Source organism: Sebastes fasciatus, chromosome 14, assembly GCF_043250625.1.
Source record: "Sebastes fasciatus isolate fSebFas1 chromosome 14, fSebFas1.pri, whole genome shotgun sequence".
Lineage (NCBI taxonomy): Eukaryota > Metazoa > Chordata > Actinopteri > Perciformes > Sebastidae > Sebastes > Sebastes fasciatus.
Genome location: NC_133808.1, coordinates 2517155 through 2539227, shown reverse-complemented (window position 1 = coordinate 2539227; position 22073 = coordinate 2517155). Strand labels below are relative to the sequence as shown.

At 40.7% G+C, this 22073-nt stretch overlaps 1 protein-coding gene across 3 annotated transcripts in view; it reads left to right on the top strand.

Moving 5' to 3' along the window:
- The window catches only part of dnah7 (dynein, axonemal, heavy chain 7), a 116936-nt gene that overhangs the window by 22607 nt on the left and 72256 nt on the right, over positions 1-22073 (top strand). For all 3 annotated transcript variants that reach the window (XM_074658131.1, XM_074658129.1, XM_074658130.1), the window contains exons 20-26: positions 11319-11512; positions 14512-14710; positions 15651-15791; positions 16968-17180; positions 17911-18020; positions 19807-19975; positions 21368-21470. In XM_074658131.1, coding sequence (XP_074514232.1) covers positions 11319-11512; positions 14512-14710; positions 15651-15791; positions 16968-17180; positions 17911-18020; positions 19807-19975; positions 21368-21470 — 1129 coding nt within the window. The remainder of the gene's footprint in view (positions 1-11318; positions 11513-14511; positions 14711-15650; positions 15792-16967; positions 17181-17910; positions 18021-19806; positions 19976-21367; positions 21471-22073) is intronic.

Below are 22073 nucleotides of genomic sequence, written 5' to 3'. Positions count from 1 at the left end.
TAGGACTGATAACACAAAACCAATAGTGGTGGATGGAAAGAGTGATAATACAACTATCGGAAAGCCAGCACTGTCCAGCATCTCTCCTCAGTACGTCCATGTGTATTGGTGTGGGACGTCCCTGCGATCGATGCCCGTGCGTTGGTTCCTGCAGCATCAGCATGCTTGCTGGGAGCTCTTGATGTCTTTGGCAGTGATTGAGAAGTGTTATTCTCCAGGCTGCCACATTGTCACTAGGTGTTGGAAATCCCTCGTTAGCATTGGTAGTCCCTCGTACAGACGTAGTTAATTAGGGATGGTAGCAGTTGGTGTCAAGCAGGCATCGATGCGGCAGCAGATGCAGCCACAATACCGGAGACCACCAAGATCCAGGTGAAACCCTGCTCCAAGTGTACCCATGCTCCAGGTATAACCTCGCTCCCGGTATGACCTCGCTCCAGGTGTGACCCCGCTCCACGGTTAGCTGCGAGACAAGGAGGCACAAGGACTCCCGGGAAGGAATGAAGTTAGTAACAACATGGACATGGGACATGAGTTTATACATAGGGAGAGGGGAGCTCAGTGTGTCATAGGAAGTTCCTTATGACAGTGTGTCATAGGAAGTCCCCCGGCAGTCTATGCCTATAGCAGCTTAAGTATAAGCGTTATCAAAGAGGAAAGTCTTTAGCCTACTCTTAAATGTAGAGACGGTGTCTGCCTCCCGGACTGAAACTGGGAGCTGGTTCCAGAGAAGAGGAGCTTGATAGCTGAAGGCTCTTGCTCCCATTCTACTTTTGGAGACTCTAGGAACCTCAAGTAACCCTGCATTCTGTGAGCGCAGTGCTCTAGTGGGGTAGTAGGGTACTATGAGCTCTTTAAGATATGATGGGGCCTGACCGTTTAGCGCTTTGTAGGTGAGGAGGACGATTTTAAAATCTATTCTGGATTTTACAGGCAGCCAGTGCAGAGAAGCTAATACAGGCGTAATATGATCTCTTTTTCTAGTTCTAGTCAGTACACGTGCTGCAGAATTCTGGATCAACTGGAGAGTCTTAAGAGACTTATTGGAGCAGCCTGATAATAAGGAATTGCAGTAATCGAGTCTAGAGGTAACAAATGCATGGACTAATTTTTCTGCATCATTTTGACACAGGATGTGCCTGATCTTCGCAATGTTACGTAGATGAAAGAAGGCAGTCCGTGAGGTTTGTTTTATGTGAGAGTTAAAGGACATATCCTGGTCGAAGACAACTCCCAGGTTCCTTACGGTGGTGCTGGAGGCCAGGGCAATGCCATCTAAAGTAACTATATCATTAGATAATTTGTTTCGGAGGTGCTCAGGGCCTAGTACAATAACTTCAGTTTTGTCTGAGTTTAACATCAGGAAATTGCAGGTCATCCAGGTTTTTATGTCCTTAAGGCATGCTTGAAGTTTAGTTAACTGGTTTGTTTCGTCTGGCTTGATTGATAGATATAATTGGGTATCATCTGCATAACAATGAAAGTTTATGGAGTGTTTTCTAATAACATTGCCTAAGGGAAGCATATATAAGGTAAATAGAATTGGTCCAAGTACAGAACCCTGTGGAACTCCGTGACTAACTTTGGCGTGCATGGAGGACTCATCGTTGACATGTACAAACTGAGATCGATCTGATAAATAGGACTTAAACCAACTTAGTGCAGTTCCTTTAATGCCAATTAAATGTTCCAGTCTTTGTAATAGGATGTCATGGTCAATGGTGTCGAAAGCAGCACTGAGATCTAGCAAGACAAGTACAGAGACAAGTCCTTTGTCTGATGCCATTAGAAGGTCATTTGTAATTTTCACTAGTGCTGTCTCTGTGCTATGGTGCACTCTAAATCCTGACTGATAATCTTCGAATAAATGATTGTTCTGTAGAAAGTCACACAGCTGACTGGCAACTACTTTCTCGAGTATTTTGGAGGTAAAGGGAAGGTTAGATATAGGTCTATAGTTGGCTAGGACCTCTGGATCAAGAGTGGGCTTTTTAAGAAGAGGTTTAATTACAGCTACTTTAAAGGACTGTGGTACATAGCCTGTTAGTAAAGACACATTGATCATATCCAGTAAAGAGGTGCTAACTAGAGGTAAAACTTCTTTAAGCAGTTTAGTTGGGATGGGGTCTAGGAGACAGGTAGATGATTTAGATGAGGAGATCAGTGAGGTTAATTTGTGGAGATCGATAGGAGAAAAGCAGTCTAAATATATACCAGGTTGTACAGCTGTTTCTAAGGTTCCTAAGTTTGAGGATAAATTGGTACCAGTTGACGGTAGGAGGTGATTAATTTTGTCTCTAATAGTTATGATTTTATCATTAAAGAAACTCATGAAGTCACTACTACTGAGGGTTGTAGGAATACATGGCTCAATAGAGCTGTGACTTTCTGTCAGCCTGGCTACAGTGCTGAATAGAAACCTAGGGTTGTTCTTATTTTTCTCTATTAATGATGAGTAATGGGCTGCTCTGGCATCACAGAGAGCCTTCCTATATGTTTTAAGACTATCTTGCCAGACTAAATGAGATCCTTCCTGTTTGGTGGAACGCCATATCCTTTCCAGTTTCCTCGATGCTTGCTTTAATTTGCGTGTTTGAGGGTTATACCATGGAGCTGACTTCCTTTGTTTTACTAACTTCTTTTTTAGAGGGGCAACAGAATCAAGTGTGACTCGCAGTGAGTCTGTAGCACTATCTACAAGATGATCAATTTGGGTAGGGCTAAAATTAACATACGAGTCCTCTGTTATATTGAGACATGGTATTGAATTTAATGCTGATGGAATCGCTTCCTTAAATTTAGCTACAACACTATCGGATAGACATCTAGTGTACACACTTTTATCTGATGGTGTATAGTCTAGTAATAAGAATTCAAAAGTGATTAAATAATGGTCTGATAAAAGAGAGTTCTGTGGAAAAACAATTAAATGTTCAATTTCAACGCCATATGACATAACAAGGTCGAGGGTGTGGTTAAAGCGGTGAGTGGGTTTATGCACGTTCTGCGAGAAACCAATTGAATCTAATAAAGAGATAAACGCAGTACTGAGGCTATCATTATCAACGTCCACATGAATATTAAAATCACCTACTATAATGACTTTATCTGTTTTCAGGACTAAGCTTGATAGAAACTCTGAGAATTCAGATAGAAATTCAGAATATGGGCCTGGAGCGCGGTACACTATAACAAATAAAATTGGCTGTAGTGCTTTCCAGGTTGGGTGTGAAAGACTAAGAACAAGGCTTTCAAATGAGTTATAATTTAGTTTAGTTTTAGGGTTTATTAATAGGCTTGAGTCGAAGATGGCTGCAACTCCACCTCCTCGGCCGGTGTCTCGAGGAATGTGAGTATTAATATGACTCGGGGGAGTGGATTCGTTTAGGCTGACATATCTTCCTGACACAGCCAGGTTTCGGTAAGACAAAATAAATCAATGTGATTATCTGATATTAAATCATTTACTAGTAGAGCTTTAGATGACAGAGATCTGATATTTAAGAGTCCACATTTAATTCTCCTGTTTTGTTGCTTTATTACAGTGCTAGTGTTAGATTTTATTAGATTATTATGTTTAACTCCTCTTCTGTTTACTTTTGATTTAATTAATTTAGGTGGGGCAGACACAGTCTCAGTTAGGTTTGGGGTTAAGCTATGGGTGGGTAACTGCTCTAATGGAAGCGCAGAGAAGTGTGTAAGACTACAGCTCTGCGTCCTGGAATGACCCCTGGTTTGTCATGGATTTGTTCCACCAACAATCTTGGTCAGATTTCTGGATAAGAGAGCCGCACCATCCAAAGTAGGATGAATGCCGTCTCTCCTAATCAGACCAGGAATTCCCCAGAAAGGGTTCCAATTGTCAATGAAGCCCACATCGTTTGCTGGACACCAGATCCATGTTGAGAAAATACCAAGCACCGCACACCAGCCGGAGCTAACTTTCTCATTTTACAGCTAAACAGTACACTGCAATATGATTCTGAAAACATCTGAGGTGAGAAATAGGCATTACAGTAACAGAATATTGATTCATATTTGATCAGCGCTGTCTAGTTTGACCATTTGATCGGAGTTTGTGAGTGATTGACAGCTGCTCAGAGACGGTAAGGCTCCAGCTCGGCTCCGATTGGTTGTTTTATTCCGGCCTGTGATATCTTGCACTACTGTCATGATGTAGTGACCGTTTTATAAATTACTAGGCATTACAGTAACAAAATATTAATTCATATTTGATCAGCGCTGCCTAGTTTGACAGTTTGATCAGAGTTCGCCAGTGATTGACATCTCCCTCCTTTGAATGACCAGCCAATAGGAACGCTCTCTCTCTGAAATGACCTGTGATTGGTCAAAGTCTCCCATCAGATTTTTTTAAAGCCTGAAAACAGAGCCATGAGGAGGAGCAGAAGTCTAGTTTTCTCTCAGGACACTTGAAGTACAATATGCTGAAAGGAATTTTTTCCCAATGATGCCAAAAACATTCTGCCTACTGTTGCTTTAAGAGGATCTTGAACTCACTGTTAAATGCAAGAAAATAGGCTTCTTTCCATAACATATACCACTATTTGGCTGAAGTTTTGTTGTGGGGGATTGTGTGAGTGGTGTGAGCACAATATGTTGCACAGCATGTTAACATGAAAAACCAATCCCCGTCTGTTTGTTGATCATAATTATCTATCATCAAAATTGAGAATAGAAGCTAACTTGCTTTTCCTCCATCCTGAGACTGTCCTACAACACATTTGGGACACTATTAAAACAATCACTTGATGTTGTAGGTATAGTGGTGTGCTCATCTACATTGCCTTTGCCATCTGAAAACACTATATTTTTTTCATCTACAGTACTGTAGGTTGCTGTTTTCCTCAAGTGTCCCTAGTGGACATTTGGACACAACAGTTAGAGATTCAGAGAAAGCCATTTCCAGCCATTCATACTGTATAGAAACCTGCCTCTGATAATTTGAAACAGCCCAAGGGTATAATTCACAGTGATAAACATGAAGCTTGTATTTGATTTGAACTTTTTTTCTATGCCTGAGTGGCTTACTATCAATCTCTTGAAATGTCACAAGAATAATTTAAAGTCTCTTTGAGAGAGGAATCCATAAAAACATGTTGCTTTACAACTTAATTGTTATGTCTATGTTTTTTAGGATATCTCAGCAGATTATAAACTAGGTTTGTCATTTAAGGGCCAGTGTGTAACATTTAAGGGGATATATTGGCAGAAAAGGAATATAATATTAAACCCTTGAGAGTAGCAGGTTCAGTTTTAGGTCTGTAGTGAAGCTACAGATATCATATGAAACTAGAAAACCTAAGGAACCCACTGGTAACAACAATGTAATAGCTTGTCAGGAAGGAGGCTCAATTATGCTCCAAAGTTAGGCTAAATGTTGGTGAGGAAAAACTGTCATGGTCATTTTCAAAGGGGTCCCTTGACCTCTGACCTCCAGATATGTGAATGTAAATGGGTTCTATGGGTACCCACGAGTCTCCCCTTTACAGACATGCCCACTTTATGATAATCACATGCAGTTTGGGGTAAAAACCATGCAGTTGTTTGCATGCAGTATACATGTTTTATTTACACCTATTCTAAAAATTGTGTATTTGAATATTTCTGCATAGTGGGGTCCCTAACAGGCTTGAAATTGCATAAATTCGGTATCAATGTAAAGCTGAGACTCTTGGGGCTCCAATGATCCATTTCATTGTAGTGAGACCATTTTGTGAAACTTTACCTCACTTTATAAAATGACCTGTGGTGACCTCTAGGATAATCACAGCCTTGTGAAACATTCCAACCACAAACTAGAGACCTAGAGCATTCAGAGGATGGATGGATCAGACTAGAGACATAGAGCATTCAGAGGATGGATGGCTTTCATAACTAGACCGACAATAAGGGGGTTCCTATGAAGCAGTTTACGCAACAGAAGTGCTTGTCATCCAATCGCCGAAAAATGCAATTCTTGCAGAAATCTCCAAATGTCAAAAGTTTTTTATCCCAAATCACAGCATGGCTTTTTCAATGGTGTTCCTCGCGTGCGTCTCACGCGTGGCTCACGCGTGTCTCAGCTGTAGTTATGTAGTCATTTTTGTAATCCATACACTGAATGGCCACCAGTAATGACAGTAGAATATTTTCTTCATAAAATTGTCAGAAAAAAAGTACCTTTTATAGTGAGATATCACTAGATATTATACCAAATGATGACAGTGGGCATCCCAAATGGGCATTTAAACACTGTTCAGCCTGAGTTATTTGTCTAAATGATTTTTTTTTTTTAAATGACAATACTTTTTGCATCTTTTATCTACCTTTTAAAATATTTGTCAACTAATGATGGGAAGTATTCAATACTGCAGGTAAAGATGAATAATTATGGAAAGCAAAGTTATGATTTACACCATGATCTTCTTCTGCAATCACCAATTTCCTAAAGCAAATGATTCAACTTCCCCCTTCCATGTAGGCCAGTAATAAGGAAAAACACGCCTCCTCATAGGCGTATACTGCATCAAAATCTTGACAAAGAACACATCCCTGCATCTCGTCCATGGCATTGATCAGCAGTGCATGAAATTGGAATCATCTCAACTTCATACTACCGCAGACCAGTGTGAGCAAAAAGGCAGGCTACAGTGCAGCTCTCCTACCCTCAAATCCCTTCAGGGTTTTTGCCCAGGCTGTCGTCTTCAGATCAACCACTGGGAGCTGCTCAAGATCCACTGATCTTCCAGCGCCTTATAGCCTCCACATCTTAGCTTCATTTTTTTTGTTTGCTGTCTGCTTTAATGTGTCATTTATCTACTACTACATGCACAATTGCAGAACAAGCAGGGCCAAATCAATTTAAAAGGCTTATTTCTATGAACCTGCTTTCTTTCAACTTTGCAGCACGCCACCCCTTTGCCCCCCTCTAACGAGCTGAGGAACAGAGAAACCGTGGACCATCTGAGCTCATGGACAAGATGACTGACATATTGTTTACTAATAGACTGCTGGATTCGCCCAATAATAACACAATAATAGTCAGCAACAGAATAGCTCACTTAATATTACACTCACGCTCATGCAGATATAATGCCCTGTAGGATGTGCTTTGAACATACAGGGCGTTATTTGTGCTGGATGCGCGTTGTGTGTCAGATTTGAACAAAGAAAAGTACTCTCTTTAGGTTGTGGTTTTTCACCACACAGATTGCAGACCTGCCATATCAGCTGTGGACAGTTGCTCTCCCCCATTGAAGCCATCTGTTTGGTACATAAAAACCACATTATCACGCGTAAGAGCATTATTATCCCTTCACTGTGCTCATGAATAGCTTCCCTGCTGGCAGACTCGATATAAAAATAGCCCTGCTATGACATTGTCCTGATGAAATCTATGAAAAGCTAGAATCTCAGTTCATCAAGCAGACACCCTTAGTGAGATTGTACGACCGACTGAAACACAGTCGAGGCTTGATCATTTGATTCAGCCGCTAAAGTGCAACTTAACTCTAGTGTTTTGGCTGAAGTGCCTCTACCCTGGAAATTCAAAAAATGCCTTTAGAACATGAAAGAAGTATCAACATGTGCAGGACTGACAGGGGGTGAGGGGCTAAGACCAAAGACTATAGAAGCAAAGAGGCGAAACTACGGTGCTTTTTTGACAACAGCTGCTAGATGGCACTGCAGTAGTGCTTTCGCCATTTTGGACTGAAAATGCCAATGAGTTTATAGTTATGGATGTATAAAGAGACTTCTGTAAATCAGAGGATCATTTTTTTTTCCGAGGTAAATCAACTTCCCAGTAGCCTACGAACACTTAAATAGCCCTCATTTAAATCATGATGTCCTAAAAGTTGTAAAATGAACTAATAGCTGAATCCAGAGATAATACACAGACACAATGAACGTGCATCAGACCAACGGGACTGCACCACCGTGCACGCTTATATGACATATCCGGTTCTGTCAGCTTCCTGCTATCTGTATGTGGCTGTAATAATGGATATCTCGGCTGTAATTCATCACTTTTATTATCTTTTAATACACCCATGGGCTGTATGCTGTCAGCCTGTACCGTGGTGGATGTATAACATCTCTGTTCCCAAACAACCGGCTATCGGCCAGTAGCTAGTAGTGCTAGTAGCATGATATCAACAGAATTTAATGTAGCTGTAGGCAATTTACTAACACACAGGACAAAAGACCAGGACACAACCTCTTTTACATCCATGGTCTGTGGTCTGTTGGACCCTCTTCTACATCCATGGTCTGTGGTCTATTGAACCCTCTTCTACATCCATGGTCTGTGGTCTATTGGACCCTCTTCTACATCCATGGACTGTGGTCTATTGGACCCTCTTCTACATCCGTGGTCTGTGGTCTGTTGGACCCTCTTCTACATCCATGGTCTGTGGTCTGTTGGACATAAATTTGAGGTTCTAGGCATAAACAAATTTGAGATTGCTCTCAACATCTGTGTGCTGGATTTATCTAACTTCCATTTATGTTCATTGATCACTTTATGCTCCTCTGGGAAGCGGCCAGACCAAAAAGTTTAGTTAAGTAAGAAAATAGTCACAACAGTATGCATATTTATTATATTTGTATTGTTCAACACAGGCTATTTTGGTAGAGACATTAAAATTATGATAATAGAATTTGTAGGCGGACGTTATACCGGGGTCCGGTAGTCGCTTTCAGTCCAAAATGGCGGAGACATAGCTCTGCTCCTGGGTGCTGACGTTGCAATGGATCGAACAGTTTCACTTCTTATACGTTCTTTTGCTAAGACACACACAACAGTTGCATCTATCGTCGTCGGCTCGGCTCATTTAACATAACCGGTGCACCATTAAGATCGCAGCACAGCACATAATCACTAATGCTAATCTCTAGCGCTAATTGCTAATGCTAATCAGTAGCATGCTGACTATTGTAAGAGTGCTGTAATGGTGTTATGGTGACAAATTGCAGTATGAACTCATATACTTGTGCATTTGAGTTTACATGCAAGGCTGGGATATGAGCTAGAGCTAGCTATGTGTATTGCTAGTGATTAGCATAAAAGCTTGACAGGCTGATTGAGAGGGTAACAGCTACTCTTCACTACTCCTCTCTCCACAGTGTGCAGAGACGGGATACGTTGGAGATGTTAGTTTTATAGGAGGGGGCATGAAGTAGCGGTTGCTCGGTGTCTAATTCAATCTCCATATAGGCCTACTGTATGTCCTCTGCCTCCAGACCAGCTAATAGGAGGATTCAGTTACAATAGCCGGGTTTCAGCCAGTAGAGGGCAGTCGCTATGCATATTTACACAATATGGAAAATGTAAATACTTTGCACTAAAGTGTCAAGATTTGAACCTGAATCCATCAGTAACACTACTAAATACGCCTAGGTTTTCAGCTGAAAAAAGTGGTTTTGGGGTTTAGTTACACTTAAAGTGAGTTTCATTCACTGTAGCTTAATAATTTTCTACTGACTAATGCCTAAAAAACCCCCCAATCTGAATGGTTTTAATCACTCATTCATACCATTTGTTTATTACTATATGGGGAGCCGAGAGGGGGAAAAGTCACTTAGGCGTGAGTCAACAGCCGCTGCTTCCTCTTTAGTCATCATAAGAAATCAATAGCAAATCATGAGATGAAAATAATTATTCTCCCATTCTAGATACTCTTTGTGGTTGTGGTTTCGAACAGAACTTGATTAAAAGTATCTTTCAGTGGCTGCGCCTCCTTTTAATGGACAGAGACTCTTACTTGATACAAACCAGAAGTTGTGCCACGTCAAAGCAATGCAATAATGTACGTCCTCTTCTTTGCTGCTTTGCCAACATTATTGATTGTAGTTTTTCCAGAGCATATGTTACTGTAAAAGAATTTGCATTATGCACACTGCCCAATGTTGATTATCTGATGTGTTCATTCTTTTTTTTATCTAACACCATTATGTTATATGGAAACATTATACCATTATTGTAATGTCTTTACATATTTATATATATATATGTATGTATGTATGTATGTATGTATGTATGTGTATATGTATGTATGTATTGTCTGGACATTTCATGTTGCTAAGAGATGTGAAAACTCACATCCAGCAAAAACAGGCTTAAGGTAAATTGATCACATCAAACAAACATTAAAGTACAAGATCCTTTTTGTAGGCTAGCTCTATCGACTATATCAGTCGTTTCCCTTACAGTTTATATTGTTTCCATTTGCAAAAGCTAGAAACCATGTTGACAATCGCTGCATCGTTCAGAAGAGTGGTATTATTTCTTGCAGGGTGAAATGGTTTATTATAGGCAGACTGGGTTAATGGTGATTAAAAAAACTGTAGAGCAACAAAACAAATGTAGTTTTCTGTTTCTTGATATGAGGAGCAATACAAGGCAGAGATGGCATGTTTGTATATTACACCATGTTTGTCGCACTAGCTCCGCATTTTGCTCTTTCCTGCATTTTATTTCATGTCGTTCAGAGGATGACATGCGTTTCATTTTAGAATCGCTAACGTTTTCATGTGAGTAGTTTCAGGCATTCACTGTCCAAACTTGACGATTAGATCGACTTTGTATTTAGGCACTTCCTCGTGGGTGACAATGCCAGAGGATATTGAGTTAGTGTACACATGAGATGATATCCGAGCTGAAATATTTCACAGGTGCGAGACAGGCCTCAGGTGATATCTCCATTACTGTCCCATCATAGATTTTTGGGGGCGCTGTGTGACAAGTGGGCCTTACTGTGGAACATGGAGTGGATGTTTTGCTAAAGGAAGAGATTGCAGTGTTTTAGTGTTACCTTCAAGGCAGCTGTGACAATATTTTTGTGCATCACATACAGGCCACTTTGCAGAAGGAGTAGGAGTCATGGTGCACAAGTCTGAATGTACCTGTCTAAGGAGTGAATGTGATCAAATTGCTGCTGTCTTGCATAGCGGCCTTGAGTGCTCCATTAGAAAAAGCTTTACAGTCCAAAGAAGCCAAGAAAACATATATTCTATTAGCACCTATGTGAAACTCAGAGAAAAAAATGAGTAATGGGTAGTTACTGCAGCAGCTGTTTGTGCAAATATACCACCGTCAAACTAGAGACCAGAAACTGAGTGGACCTGAAATTGTCCACAGGGGTAAAATCTGTCCATCAATGTGTTTAGAATATAAATTTATCCTAACTACGTGTTGTGATGAAAATAAAATGGCCCATGTTGGTGGTAGACCACAGAAATGACTGTTGAAGTAAATTGAAAATACTTGACTAAAGTGAATATTTGCTTTAAACAGTGTTCTCTCCTGTCTGTGTTAGGACAAGCACGTGTTGGCCGTGATATCCATCGACAGGATGCTAGAGAGGCTGAAAAAGTCCAGTGAGCTTCTGGAGATGATCCTCAAAGGTCTTAATAGCTACCTGGAGAAGAAGCGTCTCTTTTTTCCACGTTTCTTTTTCCTGTCTAATGAGGAGCTGCTGGAGATCCTCTCTGAGTCCAAAGACCCCACAAGGTAAACACGTAAAACATGTAGGCATCATTGTGCACATAATCATAATGATATATGTATTATATTAAGCATTATCCCTGATTACAATTACTATAAGAGCATCTGCGGTTGTGTATAGTTGGATTACCCCTAGTGGTCATGATGAGCAGCGCCCTGGCTGGCCCTTAGTAAAATACATGGCTGTCCATCAGTAGCCCATCTAGTCAAAACTATTATGCAGACAATAATAAATAATCTTAAACCTAAATCAGCTACTGTACCACAATATGTAGCTAAGAGAACGGTGAAACCACAGATCATTTTCCATAAAAAAAAAAGACTCAAAACAGATTGAGAATCTAAAAAGAGCAAATCTAGAAAAGGAAATAGAAATAATTTAAAGCTAGGGTTCGTAATCTTGAGCAATTACAAGAGTACGCTAGATTAAAAAAATGATCCAACCGACAATCCCAACCCAGTGTTGCTAACTCTTTTCCAATGGAAGTAGCTAGCAGCACTAGCTCCAAAAGTCCCTAAATCTAGCGAGAAAGTCGCCAAGTCGGCAACACTGACAGTCCCTCCCTTCAGGCCTCCCTCCAAAACCACTCCCTCAAAATGATCATTATGAACGTAAACAACGTACACGGCTATTGTTAGTACTCACAGCTGTCAAGCTAGCAGCTTGTGGAAGACTCCTGTGACAGACATTCAGTATGTGAAGGAAGCAAATCTAGAAAAGGAAAGAGAAAACAATTTAAAAGAGTTTTGGACTTTAAGAAACTGGTGTTAGGGCTACAAAATATTCAGCTAACTACAACACATACTCAGCCCCCACAGTCCTCACTGATAACCTACCCTTGTCTCATTTCACCCAGGGCGTTTGGTTAATAATGAATGTGATTCCAGACAAAAGATATTATATCCTCTCCTTGCCAGTTCTATCTCTCTTTTAATTTTCACTCTACTATCCCTTTATTCTCTCTTTGGCTTCTGGGAATGGTCATGACATCAGTACAGATGCACACAGTCATGACCTCTTCTGCAAAGAAGGGATTTACGCAGTAGTGGTAGTGTTGACAGTCTGGGCAGGGAAGTGTAATGTTGGGAATGTGCTAGTTAGATTTTCTGAGAATTTGAATCGTTGGTGCCTGAATGCAAAAAAAGCTTGCTTTTATTTCAGGGATATAGAGAAAGCCAGGTACCCAAATGCCAAAGTTTGAATTCTTTAGCATTGGAACACTTGTTCCTATTTTCCCTGAATGTTTTGTGCACAGTAAGAACAAACGACAGGAAGAGAGATATGAGGCAGTATAAAAAAAAGGAAAGGCTTTGTTTACTGTGTGACATTCAAGAAGAGTTAGTAGCAATAAGAAGGACTTCATCAAACATTGCACTTAAGTTGCAGTGACATTACACAGGACCAAGGACAAGAACAGGTTTCACAACGGCAAAAGTCACAGGACACGGTGTGAATGCGAAAGAAAATATTAGTGAGAGTCATCTTCTGGAGGTTTTAAGGGTCGCAGCTGGATTGTATCACAATTCCCCAACTAAACGCTGTCACATATTCTAATAATCTAAGTCCTTAAAGTCATAATCATAATGAAAAAAAAAAATGGCAGTAAGCAACCCTGAGTGATTCAATGACCTTTTCAAGAGTAACTCCATATTAAAGGATAACTTTGGTATTTTTTAACCTGGACCCTATTTTCCCATGTTTCTGTGACTAATGGGGACAACACTTTTTGAAATTGGTCCAGTATTAAGGGAGAACGCTGCAGCCGCCAGCCGCTAAACGAGCTGTAATGTAATCATCTGGGGCAACTTACCGTCAGTTTACCTCCACTAAAAGTGGTTGTTTTTGCCATAACAGGCTCAGATTGTTATTATAAGTGTTTGACAACATTATGGAAAGAACCCTACAGAGAAATGAAACCATTTTCTTACCTTTCGCTCGATCCGGTCTTTTTGTTATTGTGTGTCTCGCTTGGAGAAGTCTTGTTCTGAAATGTCGCGTCACCTCCACATTGTCGAAATCGGCTAAATATTCAGCCATGACATTGAAAATCTTTTAAATAAAACTAAGCTACTCTTTCTGTAGTCCCAACACAACAAACTCTGACACCAGTGTCCCGTGGCACTCCTCTCTCCACTCTCACTCATGTTTCCACCGTTGCCTTTTTCGGCAACAAGTCACATGACACAATAAATGAAAAGTAAGAAAAAAAAATTATTTCTCTGTAGGGTTATAATAACATCTGAGCCTGTCAGTGGCAACAACAAGCACTTTTAGTGGACGTAAACTGACGGTGCCAGGTTGCCCCAAATGATTACATTACAACTGGTTTAGTGATTGGCGGCTGCGGCGTTCTCCCTCAATATTGGACCAATTTCAAAAAGTGTTGACCCCATTAGTCACTTAAGCACAAAAAAAAAATACCCAAGTTATCCGTTAAAGTAACTGTTAGAATATATTTGTGACCTTGGAAATAGTAGTTTGACTTAGGGTACACTTACTTTTGGGTTGTAAACTACTGTTTTGTGCTCTATAGTGAGGGAATACAACAGGGACAATCATCAACATCTGAGCACCGCTTAGCCAGTGCTGTAGTTATCTCACTAAACCTGCCTTAGTTTGACCTTTAGTGGATGAAAATCAGCAGCTGGTGTTCAGGTGGAGATGCACACACGCTCAAGGGCAATTGTCCTAATACACAGAAACTGATTAAAAAAAAAAAAGAAAAGAAAGACCGGGATCAGGAATAATAAAAATATGTTGTAGCTTTGAGACACAGTTCTTCATCTCATGTCTGCAGTCTTTCATTTTCCCAACACTTCACAGGAGGGGGACAGGCGTTCAAACTGGGTGGATCATTGCTCTTTTAAAAATCCTTTTCTGCGACCCCCCACCCCACCCCAGCATGCACACTCAGTATAAATGTGGACCAATAAAGCACCCTCACTCTAGGGGTTACCAATAACAATTCAAAGCGATTCAATTGTCTTGCCTCACTCTCCTCCAGAGTGCAGCCCCATCTGAAGAAGTGCTTTGAAGGCATTGCTAGTGTGGTGTTCACTGATGTGCTGGACATCACCCACATGAAAAGCAGCGAGGGTGAAGTGGTGCAGCTGCTGGATATCATTTCCACCTCCAAAGCCAGGGGCCAGGTGGAGAAGTGGCTTCTGGAACTCGAGAGTGGCATGAGCGCCTCCCTGCATAAGGTGTTGTGTGGGTTGTTATTGCACTATTGTTATTTGATCTTCACTTAAACAAATTAATTAATTTTTTTTCTTTTCTTTTTCAAGAATTTAATACACTTGACTCAGTGTTTGACATCAACATTGAGCCTGCACATCCAAGGCTTCTCCCCCCGTATGCTTTCTAATAGGGCTGGGACGATACACCTGCGGTATCTCCCGATTCGATACGATCACAACACTTGGGTGCCGATTCGATATTCATTGCGATTTTTAAGTATTGCGATTTTACAGGTATTGCGACCCGATTTTATGATTTGTTTTTTAGATTTCTTTTACGTTTTTTAACAGTAGACCATGGGAAAAAGTTGAATCCTACACGTGTAGGGACTTTTACTTTGGAAAATATCTAAATAAATACAGTAAAAATGTTTTATTTTCAGCATGAATGTATTCAGAGATGTCCTGAAGTCAAATATATCAGTCATTGTCAGGCATTATTAATAGATACATTTCCCTCACAAATTAGTGGTACTTCCTTTCTAATTTATAAGGGACATGTAATGTTTTATACTTCTGGGAAATATAATCCAATCAATCTTATTTCCATAGATGTATTTTGTATATACAGTTCCCTTTGTTAACACCTTATTTTGAAAACCGGACGTAGTCACACGTGTATACTTCCGCTAACTTCGCCAAGTTCATCGCTAGCTTTCCCCGTCAGCTCAGTGTCAGCTCGATCTGGGCCGCATTTAACATAAATGGGTCGTATCCACGCTGACCCTCCAACGTTTTCTGCTTCGCCTTTTTCTGCTTCGCCGCCGGCTGCGGTTTGTTTTGGTTGACGGATGACGAATACAGATATGACAGCATGTCACTCAGACACTACAACAATAAAAGCGGTAACTTCCTACAGGTACCAGGGAGTTAAAGCCTCTCTCCCTCTTGTGGTCCGTTGTAGGTAATTGGGGAGGCGATCAAGGCGTACCCCGATGAGTCGAGGATCGACTGGGTGCGTGCTTGGCCAGGCCAGACCGTACTCTGCGTCTCACAGGTGTACTGGACGAAGGATATTCATGAAGCCTTTAATTCAGGACAGAAGGTGATTAACTGTTTATTGTGTTGTGTTTTTTTTACATGCATTCTGAATTACAGTTTACATATGTAGTGTCGGGGATCTTTCATACAGAAGCTCACTTCCAGTTAGCCCCAGCTTGTGCCTCTCATGTACAGTATTGTCATTACATTTGAGTGCCAGAGCTGAGCATCCGTTTTCCTAAAAAGATACATCCTTTTGAAATCTCTTTGAAAAGACTTACTGCTGTTTTGAAAGTATTTCAAGAATCCTTAAAGACTCTTGTAACCATCTGGATAGAAAAATAGCCCGTCCCCTGCACGCACTATTTCAATTTTGGTTCAAGTCATCCGAATCATGATTAAACATCTTCATATTATATATTTTTTTACAGATAGACTTAACCCACATACTTATTTCTGTTACAAGCAAACCAGCATGTTTTCCTGAAACACATCATCTACAGTATGCTCTGAAGTTCCATGATGTCTGTATCAAAGCTGTAACCATGGTAACGGCTAGTATCTGAAATACATAATCTACAGTACGCTCTGAAGTTGCATGTCTGCATCAAAGTTGTAACCATGGCAACGTACGCTGTGAAGTATGTCCCTTCAGACAGAGCATGGGAGACAGCCTAAACGAAAGAATTACAAGGTTCTCAAGATAAGGTTAACGAAGTCTGATTACTCTCGGATAAATTGTATTACAAACAGATTATCTGTCAGTAATGACTTACCTGGTGGCTCCAAGCTCCCATCTAGTTCAGCAGTTCAGGGGTTAAAGACAGAGACTGAGAGGGGTATGGGAACAGCTGGTCTGAATGAGAATTAGAAACGGTATTAAATCTGTCACATCAAATGAAGAGCAGCGATATCTCATAAGCTGACACATCTTATTTAGTAGATGTAGCCAGCAGAGGTCTGCGGTATAATGCTCTTTTATGAAGTTGGACTGGGAAAGCCCCTTTGTATCACAGGTTATGTTTTTCTTTTAATATATCCTTCAAGTCACAAGATCATGCCCAGCCAGCGATGCCCTTATAAAAGCGTGGTGTTTTTCTTGTGGACATCTTGACAGTGATGGGCTTAGTAGCTGTTGCAGGGATCAAAACTAGTGACCTTCAGTTTATAGATGGGGTCTTGATGGCGTCCTCTCCGGCATGCTCTGCCTTCTATTTAATCATGCCCCTCTCCCCCTCAGGCCTTAGATGCCTACCTGGAGCTGAACAACAGACAGATTGACGACATTGTGGCTCTTGTACGTGGCAAGCTATCCAAGCAGAACCGGGTGACCCTCGGAGCCCTTGTTGTGCTGGACGTCCACGCCAGGGATGTGCTCGCTACACTGGTGCAAAAGGGAATAAGTGACGAGAATGACTTTGAGTGGCTTAGTCAGCTGCGCTACTACTGGGTGGTATGTAAAAGGGGCATTTTGGGCAATTTGGGGATTCATTTGAAATCATAATACAAACTCAGTGACTACGTTTACATGCACAAAATATTCTGTTTTTTGCCTTTATTCTGAAAAAGATAATATTCCTATTAAGCTTTACTTGGCTAATGAAAATTAATATTTTATATTGTATAAAGTTATAACCCTGATTAACGTAACTGGAGGTGGACTTGTTCGACTGCGTGAACACAACCTCCCTTTTTCATTCCCTCCTGTTTCTTGAAAAGGTCGCGTTGCGATATTTACGCATAATCAAAAACCTGTTGATATCCAAGTCTTTTATAATGTTTAAAAGTAGGTGTGTTTCTCCTTCCGACCAGAAATGTAGGCTTTTCTTTTGGGCATGCATCTCTGCAAACTGTCGGCTAGTTGGTTTGTGTACAACGCACAGAGCTGGCCGTAAAATGGCAAGAGGCCGTGTGTCGTAAACTGCCGTAAAAACCCCAATTGAGACGCATATTCTGAATGCGCTGCTCCAAAGAATGCTCCTAAAACCTGAATAACATCAGCGTACCCCACATGTCTTATTCGGAAAATACTCCATTCATAATAAGGCCTGATTCAGAATATCCAAACAGAATATGCTGTTGACATGCCCTTATCAAATTCGGAATATTGTCATATTTGGAACAATAGTGGAATATCAGTGTGTATGGAAACGTAGTAAGTGATTGACTTCTGAACTGCGCAGGAGAACCAGCTCCAGACCAAGATGATCAATGCCGGTTTGCCTTATGGTTATGAATACCTGGGCAACACTCCACGCCTGGTCATTACCCCACTCACTGACCGCTGCTACCGGTAAAGCTACTACACAAGCACCCTCAACAGTTCACTGTCTGTCTTTTTCTAAAGCGTATGTGTTTGAGATGCTCGCAGATAAAAGTCTTGTCTGTCTAATGACTCTACAAACCCCAAGTTGGAGATAGCGACTTATATCCCTCCACCTTGTTATTCTGTCTACAGCCACTAGTTTTAGATGCTTGATTCCTTTATGTTGTCCATCATCTTATTAGTCTCATCTTAAAGAGACAGTATATTCTTGCTGAGCTACTGGGAGTTCTTCCTCATTTCCTGGAAGAATTAGGGCAGTTTGCCAAGTTGTAAAGATTATTACTAGAACGAACGGGGTTGACTTTATCTGCTTTGGCTGTGAATGGCAGTTTACTGATCATTGCGGATTGTTACAATAACAATAATGACATTGTAATACTTTGGATTCATATTATATTTTAGGGCTGTCAGTTAATGTGATAACGCGTGAACGCAAATTAATTTTAACGCCACTCATTTTTTAACACAACTTGTGATTATGAGGTTGTAGCGGTCTCAGTTTTAAAGCTAGAGTGAAGATATTGGTATAATACGAAACTAAGGAATCCATCGGTACCAACCATTTTATACTAGTTTGTCACGAAGGAGGCTAAATAATGCTCCAAACTTACGTTACATTTTTGCGAGAAAAAACTGGCATGACCATTTTCAAAGGGGTCCCTTGACCTCTGACCTCCAGATATGTGAATGTAAATGGGTTCTATGGGTACCCACGAGTCTCCCCTTTACAGACATGCCCACTTTATGATAATCACATGCAGTTTCGGGCAAGTCATAGTCAAGTCAGCACACTGACACACTGACAGCTGTTGTTGCCTGTTGGGCTGCAGTTTGCCATGTTATGATTTGAGCATATTGTTTTATGCTAAATGCAGTACCTGTGAGGGTTTCTGGACAATATCTGTCATTGTTTCGTGTTGTTAATTGATTTTCCAATTATAAATATATACATATATTTGCATAAAGCTGCATATTTGCCAACTCCCATGTTGAATAGAGTATTACATACTTGACGAATCTCCCTTTAAGGTACATTTTAAACAAATCAAAACTGTGCGATTAATTTGCGATTAATCATAATTAACTTTGGACAATCATGAGATTAATTGCGATTCAATTTTAATCGATTGACAGGCCTAATTAATTTAGATTATAAAATTTGAATATAGTTTTGAAGCAATAATACAGTATGTACTGTAATACCATAAGTCAATCAAAAAATATCCTAAGCCCATTATTAATAATATATTCTTGCATTGATTGCATCAATAGATTACTCTGAAAGGCTGAGTCCAAATGTCATAAGACAATATCTATATAGAGGGGGTATGAGAATAACAACAAATGTATTTTTTAAGTATTTTGTTCAAGAAATGTTGAAAATAATAAAGAAATAAGGTTTAAATACAAACAAAAAACACACAGAATTGGGTGACTGATCATTATGGCTTCAAAAAGAATTCATTTTGAAAACCTTAACAACAACCATTGCCTCAGTTCATTACATCCCACATTACATTACAGTATATAGCCAAATGAGGTTTCAGTGTGTCTGAAAGCGTAGCACTCTGAAGCTGTCACCTTCTATGATATAACTCTCCTGCAGTGAAGCTCTCAGTCACTTCAACGTTTTACTAAATGTTTTGTCAGCTTGTTGGAGTGGACCTATTTTGACGTGTTTCTGTCGATAAAAATAGTGTACAGTGAGGAAACACTTGATCGCATTAATCACTGTCTGTTCCTCTTACTTCAGCACTTTGTTTGGTGCCCTCCACCTCCATTTGGGAGGGGCCCCTGAGGGCCCGGCTGGCACTGGGAAAACAGAGACGACCAAAGACTTGGCCAAAGCTGTGGCCAAGCAGTGTGTGGTCTTCAACTGCTCTGACGGACTGGACTACATAGCTTTGGGCAAGTTCTTCAAAGTGAGTACAATTCTCTCACCATAAGTTAAAATGACTCGCTACACCGGTTATCCAAACTTCAACTCTCTCACACATTTGTAAAAGCACACATCAGTGAGAAGTGAGGCACACTAAGAAGCCTCTTTCCTACACACTACTGAAACTAGTCATAATAGTTAATCAGAAGATATTCCTCGGTTGTGTTGCCCTCAAGTGTGCCAGAACAGATACTTCCATCTTGGAATATACCACTAGCATAACTATCGGCCCTTCAAAGAGTCCGATAATAGAAGGTGACACAGGGTTAGATTTCCCTCCCATTCTTATTTCCTCCGGTCTCAGGATGGCATACAAACATTTAAATGTCAGTGTCTAGACACCCCTACAACCTGTCCTTACAAATATAATGCAGTGTTTCAGTGCAGTTGTGTTTACCCACCATTATGCAAATAATAATATATGCAGTCAATTACACATGTACATTGCTCCTGTCACAATTCCTGTTGTAGAATATTAAAGAGGACCTATTATGCAAATTTTCAGGTGCATAATTGTATTTTGGATTTCTACTAGAACGTGTTTACACATTTTAATGTTCAAAAAACACTTTATTTTTCTCATACCGGCTGTGCAGCAGCACCTCTTTTCACCCTCTCAGCCTATCTGAAACGCTCCGTTTGAGCTCCTACTCCCTCCACATCCCCCCCGCTCCCCCACACCCCTCTGAAAAGCCCAGTCTGCTCTGATTGGTCAGCTGTCCCACTCTGTTGTGATTGGTCACCCGAACCAAACTCCAGCTCCGCTCTTACTAGCTTTGTTTAAGGACGTGCCAAACAAACCGCTAGGCAGGTATTATGCAAATATGTTACTTGGTGACATCACAATGTTATGGAAGAAAAGGCGGGGCTTCAAGCGAGGCGTTTCAGGCAGTTCAGGAGCAGTGTTTCTGTGGGGGAGAACAGAAACACAGTCCACGCCAAAGTCCACTTTGGCGTGGACTTTAGGCTTTGTAACTTTGCAGACCTTTTATATGCACAAAAGACTATACAACACAAGCATAATAGGTCCTATTTAAGATTTGTCCTTTCTAAAATAGGACTGAACTGATGCCCCCCCCCAGCCCCACCCCCACCCCAGTACTGCTGCAGCTGATCAGTGTCATGTGATTATAGTTGTGTGTGTTTTGAATGTGGGAAGCCACAAGAGCCACACTAAATGATTGCAAAAAAATCCCATTTTTGTTTACACTGAAATTGCTTACACCCTGCTGGAATTTCCTCCCACTTGCTATACTGAAATAGCTCTTACAATCCAAGGCAAAACTTGCTCATAGCCTCATCCATACTATTTAAATATGTATTAATACATTGTGTGTGTCTGCGTGTGCCAATATGTGTGCATCTGTGTGACCAGGGCCTTTTGTCCTGCGGAGCTTGGGCCTGCTTTGATGAGTTTAACCGCATTGACTTGGAGGTGCTGTCTGTGGTGGCTCAACAGATTCTCACCATACAGAGAGGTTTGTGCTGTTTTTGTTTTTACATTCTGGCTTTCTATCCCGAAGCTGGCAGTATACCAGATACACATTTGGTGTATTCTCACCAGTAAAAAAAAACAAACAGGTTTTGGACTACAAAGAGCTGCAACATGGAGCTGAGGCAATTTGTGTAGGCTGGCCAGCAGAACTTCAAGCACAGCTTTGTTCAACGCAGCACAGCAGTGTGTCCTATGTGTCCTGAGGGCGTCGAATGTCTTGTGTCATAAGATGCAAGAGCCAAAGGGGTATACAGATTTTTCTTAGCTCAAAACTAAAGTTTGAAAATGCTAATGGGTTTCTGTTGCTTAACTGCTGCTGAAACAATTCTTCACGGTTATTTTTAGAGCTGTAATATTTCCTTATCCGGATCATGGATAGAGTGTGTAGTATGTTGTACAGGTTGTGAAGACTTGTCAAGCTAATTAGTAATTTAGGGCTAAATAAAATCGACTTGACATGACTTGTCTGACCTAAGCTGTGGGTTGTGACACATTTTAAAGCCTCTAAGCCTATGGCCACAAGTGTTAAGGTGTGCATTTGTATTTGTATGTGCATTGAGGTGTACAGGGTCATGACATGTCTCTG